At 38.0% G+C, this 8,130-nt stretch overlaps 1 protein-coding gene across 1 annotated transcript; it reads left to right on the forward strand.

Moving 5' to 3' along the window:
• The first annotated feature begins 3,491 nt into the window (after positions 1–3,491).
• Positions 3,492–6,991, forward strand: LOC149184577 (protein NDL1-like). The gene is made up of 9 exons (XM_089417616.1): positions 3,492–3,644; positions 3,833–3,921; positions 4,026–4,086; positions 4,274–4,360; positions 4,470–4,547; positions 4,656–4,712; positions 4,843–4,898; positions 6,097–6,232; positions 6,341–6,991. Exons 1-9 carry the CDS (start codon positions 3,549–3,551, stop codon positions 6,584–6,586), a joined length of 906 nt encoding a protein of 301 aa, XP_089273742.1. The 5' UTR covers positions 3,492–3,548; the 3' UTR covers positions 6,587–6,991.
• Positions 6,992–8,130: the final 1,139 nt, after the last annotated feature.

Consider the following 8,130-nt stretch of genomic DNA (forward strand, 5'->3'; position numbering starts at 1 on the left):
GGATTTAGAGCCACCATCTTTTGCAGTGCCTTTGTCATTTTCCTGTGCCATTAGAGGGTTATGGCTAGAAGGAATGACCCTATGGATGGAAGAACCAATTGCAGTAGAGCTCTCTTCTAATTTAGTGAATGTTGGAGTAAGAGGAATGAGAGGGAAATTAATGTCGGTAGCCTTTGAAAGTTTATGCAGAGAGAGCCAAGTAGTATTGAGATTAGTGCTAACCTCTGTCATTTTGGCGGTGACTCTAGCCCCAGATTCTTCCAGAGTCTAAATATGGTGGGCGAGTAGATTTCCTTCAGCCAAGTGCCCATCTCCTAATTGATGATGTTTTTGCACCTTCATTGCAGCAACCAGACTGTGAATGTGGTGATGGATATCCTGATCAAAGAGTTATGCTTCTTGGTCATGCTAGGGAGAAAGGGGAGGTTGATCGCACCCTATGCCTCGTCGACAAGCTCTACCTCGTTTTCTTACCATATTAGCTTGCCCGGAACAATGACGCCTGGTGGAAAGGTGTTTATTGTTTCTGTGCTCGAGAGAGTTGCTTCCTTCGTCTAAACTAACAACTTGCAAACACAAGGGCTTCACTCAATGAACCTCTGACATATCACATGTGTTCATGGCATACACTTTCACATTGAAAAATAATTAAGTACATATTGGAAAATAACTCTAAAATTCACATTATTTAACCCCCTACCAATACGAACCCAATACACTTTCCCAATTTAAAAAACCCCCACTTTCACTAGATATTATAGGTATCCATTTTTTTATTAATATTTTCTATACCCCTTTATATTTTTTCCTTAACTTTGAGCTCCATTTTTTATATCTACCAATAAAAAAAAAAAAAAAAAAAATGACTCCCTATTATATGCTTAATATATTATCTCATTTTTCCTCAATATAGATCCTCCAATATGAATGCACCTGGTATAGTATTGCTCCCCCAGTGAAGCCTCCATGCCTACAGGAGGATATTGAAGAGAGAATGAAAAAACAAGCGAATAATATGGAGAGACTTAGAGACAAAGTTTAAGTTGGAGAGAATGTTCTAAACGGGCTTGTGTAATGACAACTAACCTCTCTTGATAGTGATCATTATTGCATGACCGCCATTCAAACAACTTGTTAAATAGTGACTTGAGACCAATCATATAATCTTTAACAAAGTCTGACAATCAATGGTATCATTGATCCAGGAATGTCTTATATTAAATATTAATAAACAAATAATAATAATAATTACTTAATTAATTAGTTAAATTAATATTTAGGCCGATAGGCCTTCCTTTGAAAGGGACTTTCGTCGTCCTTTTGTTCCTCGTGCTGACACGTGGAGATTTCTGCAATCGCGTTATGTGCTGACACGTGGAGAGTTCTGCGGCAAACAATTTTCGTATTGCGCTTATTTTTAATATTTTTCAGCGGGCATTCTGCTTGTCGTGGTCTCAACCGTATTTTTCAGCGGGCATTCTGCTTGTCGTGGTCTCATCCGAGAAATCTTTGCAGCGGCGCGAGTTTTATTGCCGGTATCTCGCAAAACCTCAACGCAACACTGTTATGCCAACGCCTTTCTCCATAATGATGGCGGTCTAGAATCTTCACCCACTACATGAAGCCGGCAGAAATATCCCCAAATTTGTTACAAATTCCTGTAATCCCTGAACAAAACGTTACCCACTTCCATGCCTGGTTGAGATGGATGGTGCAATCTTCTTGGGAATAAAACTCCATGAGAATCTCCAGATTGAAATGACGAAGACAAGGGTCATCATTGTGCAGCAGCCAAAGAATGTGGCCAAATAAGATTGCATCACAGTCCAAGAAAATGAATTCGTTCCATGATTTTTTTCTGCCATTGCCCTTCCTGAAAATCCTACCAACAGTGGCTTTCTCCATTAATGGTTGAAACAATCCACAGTCCAGAATATGAGGCTCCACCTTGAAGATCTCCCTCTCTTTTCCCACCAGAATGGTCACTGCATTTCTTCTTCTTTTCAGTTTCTTCGCTGAAGAAGAAGGGGCGCGGTTGAACTCCTCGTACCCCATCGACCGCTTTCTCCATTTCCTGAGGATTTTTAGGAGACAGACTCTGTACATTGTGATCGCTCCTGATCTCCAACAGAGCTTCAAAGGATGAAAATTATGCAGAAAGGGGACAGGCGGAAGAGCTGCTTATTCAGTGACGAATTTTGCAGAGGAATGGCGGACTATGAACAACGGTCGGTTTGATATTCAGGCTGCAGAGCCAATTCCGTTAAGTTGCAGAGGCAAATACTGAAAATGATGTCATGGGTAACATTGGTAAAGTAAGAAAATTGAACCACCCGACCCGAGGAGCCCAAGCAAAGAATAACCTAGATAGATAAATTATATTTTCCAACATGTAATAAAAGAATAAAAGTCTCTGATATATTTTCCCATAAAATCATTTTTGCCATATAATGTTTTCTTAATTTTAAAGCAATGTTTCCTTCAAATTGGTTGCCAATCCCATTGTTTTGGAAGCTTTTTCTGGGACAGGGATTGAGGTGGCTGTGAGTATGAAGTATGAGCAAACGAAGAACATTGGAAAATCGAAGTCACGAGCAGCATTATGGCTGAAGAAAAACGTCATGGGTTTCATGCCTGATACCCTCATAACCAGTATCATTGTTAACCATCAAGAGATATCAGAAGAAGCAGTATCGACATTGGTATCTACTATGAAAGCCATTTATTCTGCTCTTGTGGATGCAAATCTAGATAAGCGTATCAAGGTCACAACCATACTTTCATCCACTTTGATTCAAGATGCATCTAGTGTGCCTCCATCCTCTTCCACCAAGGATTTGAGGTGGGTTCTTCACCCTCTGCTGGCGTTTGTCTCAAAGACAGGTTCTTTTCTGATACTGAACATTGACTTTAACAGAGATTTTGCACATAGTGAAGAAGACCTCATTAACTCTGTAGTCGTTGCTGCCAGAAATGCTATGGCATTTCTTCACTATCCTGATATTCCCATAGTTATTAATGATCAAGGTCTGCTTTCCGAAACAATGAAGAACCCAACATAACTTTCATTTATGCCTGGATATATTGCATATTATTTTTTTCTTTATTGATTTTGTTATGAGAAGCTAAGGGTATGCATACTAAGTGTCCTTTATACCCACTCTGTCTTCTGCAAATTTTACTGTTCCAGTTTATATGAATATAAAAGACGTTTTTGTTTTTTGTGCACCGTTTTGGTTCTGCTAGATTCAAGATATTTGACTGTGATTAATATGCTTGACATTATACATTTTTGAAAATCTTCCCTTCATGGGTTAACATGATATACAAATTGAGGCTTGAAATTGTGTGAGACTGGAGAATGCATTTCACTCATGCAAATCTTCCTTTACGGATTTTGTGATGACAGGTACTGGGACATGTACATTTCCACAAAGGTATATACTAAGGAACCGCATTCCTCCTCCTATCTTTTGTTCATTTTTCTGTTCTACAATAAGTACTTTTTCAAGTTTTCAGTCCGGCATCTATTTGTTTCTTGAACAGACATGTCATGCTTTCAAGGGTTGTTCTTCTTCCCTGAGGCTGCTTCGTTATTCTTTCACAATTTCTGTATCTATCATATTGATGCACCTGGACATGAGGTTCGTATTGGTACTTTATTTGTTTTTCAGGTCAACGAATGTACTTTTTTCTCTGTTTATGGTTGCAGTCTATCCAAATGTATGATGTTTTTCTGATATTTGAACTAGATTTAGTAATTGCACTCTTAAAAGGCAATAGTATGCTCACATCATGTTATTTTTCTGCCTTGTTTTAAGAGTTCTTGCAGTTAGGAGCTGCTGCAATTTCGTCTGATATTGCTATACCTACTGTGGACGATCTTGCGGAGCAGGTTGCTGAAGTGCTTGATTACTTTGGGTAATCTTGGAATTCAGCCATATCTATTTTATTCCATGTATTTGTATCAGTAAGTTATAGCAAAATTGTGTTGTTTTGTTTTTCTAATTGTTTTGTCTTGACAGTCTTGGAGGAGTTATATGCATGGGTGTGACTGCAGGGGCCTACATTCTCACTCTTTTTGTGGTGAGTGAAACCCTTGAAGCTAACTTGTCTCTAGCTCATGCTTTTATTTATGGACTATGCAATTGGGCTATATCGACTGCCATTTCTTTAATTTTTTATTCCCTTGCTGTTTCTTCTTATGCTTTCTATCTGTTAGTGGTTTGAGGTCACTTACGTTTTGTGTGGTTCCTGATTCCCTATAATGCAGTTGAAATACAGAGAACGAGTTCTTGGTCTCATTCTCATCTCTCCTCTTTGTCAAGCACCTTCTTGGACTGAGTGGTTCTATAACAAGGTTTGCTTCCTACAAATCTTTTATTTTGTGCAGATTCTACTGTACTGGATTCTGTTTTCGAATGTTTGTTCTAATAGATATTAGCCTCATGATGATCGTGTTTTTGCAGGTGATGATGAATTTGCTTTACTTTTATGGCATGTGTGGAATTGTCAAAGAAAGTTTACTTCAACGGTATTTTAGCCAGGTAATTTAAATAATCCACTGCTTTTGTTTCTTTTTCCATGGGGTTTCCAACCCTGTTTTCATTCTGATTATTCTGTTTACACTGTTGGAACCATTGTGGGTATGGCAGAAAGTGCGCTGCAATATACAAGGCTTGGAGTCTGATATTGTGCAGGCTTGCAGAAGGGTAAGCATCCTTTGCACTGAAATATGTACTTTATGGAATTGGGGTTCAAGGTCTCTGACGGTGTGGATTTCATCTTATTTACCCTTTGTTGTGGAATACTTTCTAAATTCCGATGGTGTTGTGTACACAGCTGCTGGATGAGAGGCAGAGCAGTAATGTTATGCGCTTTATGCAAGTGATGAGTCGGTAAGTTTCAAATTTGTGAAATAATTTCTTATGTTTTGAGAAGCAGTTTTAGGTTTGAAATTCCTGATCGAATTCCCATTAGAGATTTCTCCATATTCTACCAACTTCCTGTAGAAGAGGCTTGAGAATTTTCTATCAATTCATTGATGGTTTGCCTTCAGTGAAGTCTAGGTGTCCCTGTGAATAACGTGTGTTTTGTTTTTTCATTTCTCTTCTAAGAAAACTGATATTTTTTTGCCTTAGAAGAAAATCATCTACTTTTTCATATTGAAAATAAAAAAATATACATTACTTATATTTCACATGAAGTTTATAACAAAACAACATCATATAAGCTGTCCATTTGACTGAATAAGACTAGTAAAAGATATGTCACCAAGGTAGCACCTTCCATCAAAAAGTTGACACCATGAGCTCCCTTGCCCATCACACCTCTTTTTTGATAGACAATCTGCAACTTGGTTCTAATCCCTCATCGAAAACTGGGAGGAGCAAGACTGAAAGTGAGTCTCGAGGCCCAAAACTTACTGAAACACGTCCTACAAACCTAGTCTTCCATGCTCCATTTTGCCCTCAAGGCTCATATGACTAAATTTGAATCGCCAAATATGTAAAGGCTCCTTGTATCCATCTCCAAAACCGAAGACATAAGAATTAATGGTGCCTTTGGTTTAACATCATTTTTAGAGCTTCTACCAACCCAAATTGTGATTCAAAGATGGGGAGTGTTCCTCCAGTCCCAAGTAAGATACCTTTACAAGCATGTAGGGCAACGGCATGAGATCAAGCTTCTGCATTCAACGTATTACATTCTTTTTAAAGGATTACTATATTGTTTTATTTCCTTTTCTTGCATCCTAATCTTTTACTCTAACAATTATGGTAGGATACCAAAGGGGAATAAATTACATGTGTTCCATTAGTTACCCTGTTGTGCTGGAGGGGAAGGATGGTATTATACCTAACCTAGAGTGTCATGTTCTGAATAATTCAATGGTGTCTGCTACTGGTAAAATGCAATGTGAGATCAGATATTACTTAGTGAAGGTTAACACAAGAGAGATAAAACAAAGTGGTGGTTTGTTACTCGTTTCAATTTGTGTGAAATGATGATAAGCAATGTATGCATCTCCAATTGCTTTTCGGAAATGGGGGAGATTTTGACACGGGGCTGCATCTGGATTAATGTTGCCTGCAGGAGATATGATCTGACAGAAGGGTTGAAGAAATTGCAGTGTAGGACACTCATATCTGTAGGAGAAAACTCTCCATTTCATTCAGAAGCTCTTCACATGTGTGCCAAAATGGACAAAAAATTCAATGCATTGGTTGAGGTGATAACATTTCACTTTCTCAAAGTTGATCTTTAAGATACTAAAACTTTCCTGTAGAGGCAAACTGACATCAACATGGCTGACATAATTGTTATTAATGCATGACAGGTCCAAGCTTGTGGATCACTTGTGACAGAGGAACAACCCCATGCAATGTTAATCCCAATTGAATACTTTCTGATGGGATATGGCTTTTACAGGCCTCCTCCCCGGTTATTTTGCAGCTATGGGACTAGCCCCAGTCCAACCAGTCCTTTAAGTCCGTCTTGCATCTCAGCTGAATTGCTGTCTCCTGAAAGTTTAGGTCTGAAGTTAAAACCGATCAAAACACGTGTTGCAGCTATGGATGATTAAGGAGCACTCTCACACATGTAGTGGCAATTTAACTAAGTACCTTGAAACATTTTGCATGTAATGCTCTGTATCGGTGAGGGTCTGTTTTCACTTGTGCAATAAGTAATGTGTGGAGCTGATTTGGAGGACTCTGTGTCTCACTAGGACCAACAAAACAATACCCATGGTGCCTTGACTGCCAATGTATATGCCTGCAGCCATGCTATAACTTTTACTTTGACATCGAGTTGATGTAATTCCATGTTTATTAGGCACCGATATGTTCTCACCATGGCTTGGGAGGTCTGTACTAGCTGCTTAAATTTTTTTGAAATTTTTTCAGAGGCATATTTTTCTGTTTTTCCAGGACACAATTGGGGCTACAATTTGGGCACCTAATAAATATGATGTATATGCTTTTGAAACCTAAAAGTCTCCAAATCAAAAGCCTACAAGCATGAGTAAGATATATATTCATAATCCTTTATGATACATTTTTTATTTTCACTTTTTTATTTTCACAGCTTCAACTGAGTAAATTATTAACCAAGTTGACCTGTATGACATCTTCTTTTCAGTCCACTAATGCCTTTACTGCTTTGCAATTTATGCCATACGAAGCTTCTTGGCAGTGTTATCAGACTCTTCGCAGTCCAAGTGGAGTCGGGAGTTTGACTATGTTTTAAGAGGAAACAGAGTCTAATCAGCAGAATCTAAATCAATCCCGATACTCCACCAACTTTCCATTACTAGGACCCTACATCCACTAGAAAAACATCAACTCAAGAAGATGAACAAACGTCCCTGCAACCTATCACTGATCTTCTTGACATTGAAATACATGTCAACATACATTGAATATTAGTTTGATATATATGTTAAACATGGTAATAAAAGGATGCACATCTTCAATTAGTTGGTTGAACTGTGCTTTAACTTTAAACCTAGATGAATCTATTTCGGTATGAACTAAATCCATATTCAATTGACTCTCAAACTAATTGTGTATAAACTTTACTTGAGATTGTTGAACCTGCCATATGACATTCATGTGCATAGTAAACCATCAAACGACACACCAGCGGGTAGCACAAGAGGATTAAGTACATTGAATGGAAATGGATAACTAGGTTTCATATTTATGTAATTATCTGCCCTTATCATTCATCAGCATCATGTCACCTCACTGTTTGTCATATGACATTCATATGAATAGTAAACCAACTGGTTGCCATATGACATTCATATGAATAGTAAACCACACCAGTGAGTGGCATGAGGATTAAGTACATTAAATAGAACTGGATAACAAGGTTTGATATTTTTTCCAGGATTTATACTCACTGCAGACTACTTTTAATTTCATATCATTGAATGACTGCCCATAAGGATTTGTCTATTAAACTGAGAGACCTTCATCCGTTAGGAACCCTGCAAGCGTATATACATAGAAGTTATGCACATTACATAATGTACTTTTTCTTCTCCTTGTGAGGGATTTTTGTCTTGCTACCAATGTACCATTCTTCGTCTGTTTTTTCTTTGCTGTTCTATCATATCCAAGA

Source organism: Pinus tabuliformis, chromosome 3_2 (genome assembly GCF_031772625.1).
Source record: "Pinus tabuliformis cultivar Carrire ecotype Pingquan chromosome 3_2, CPIR1, whole genome shotgun sequence".
Taxonomy (NCBI): Eukaryota; Viridiplantae; Streptophyta; class Pinopsida; order Pinales; family Pinaceae; genus Pinus; species Pinus tabuliformis.

What these genes read in the sequence shown, in the direction of transcription:
- LOC149184577 (XM_089417616.1), top strand. Translation starts at nt 3,549, where the DNA reads ATGTCATGCTTTCAAGGGTTGTTCTTCTTCCCTGAGGCTGCTTCGTTA. An exon ending in CTGAGTGGTTCTATAACAAG is followed by an intron (nt 4,361 to 4,469) that starts GTTTGCTTCCTA and finishes GTGTTTTTGCAG; the next exon opens with GTGATGATGAATTTGCTTTA. An exon ending in TTTATGCAAGTGATGAGTCG is followed by an intron (nt 4,899 to 6,096) that starts GTAAGTTTCAAA and finishes TGTTGCCTGCAG; the next exon opens with GAGATATGATCTGACAGAAG.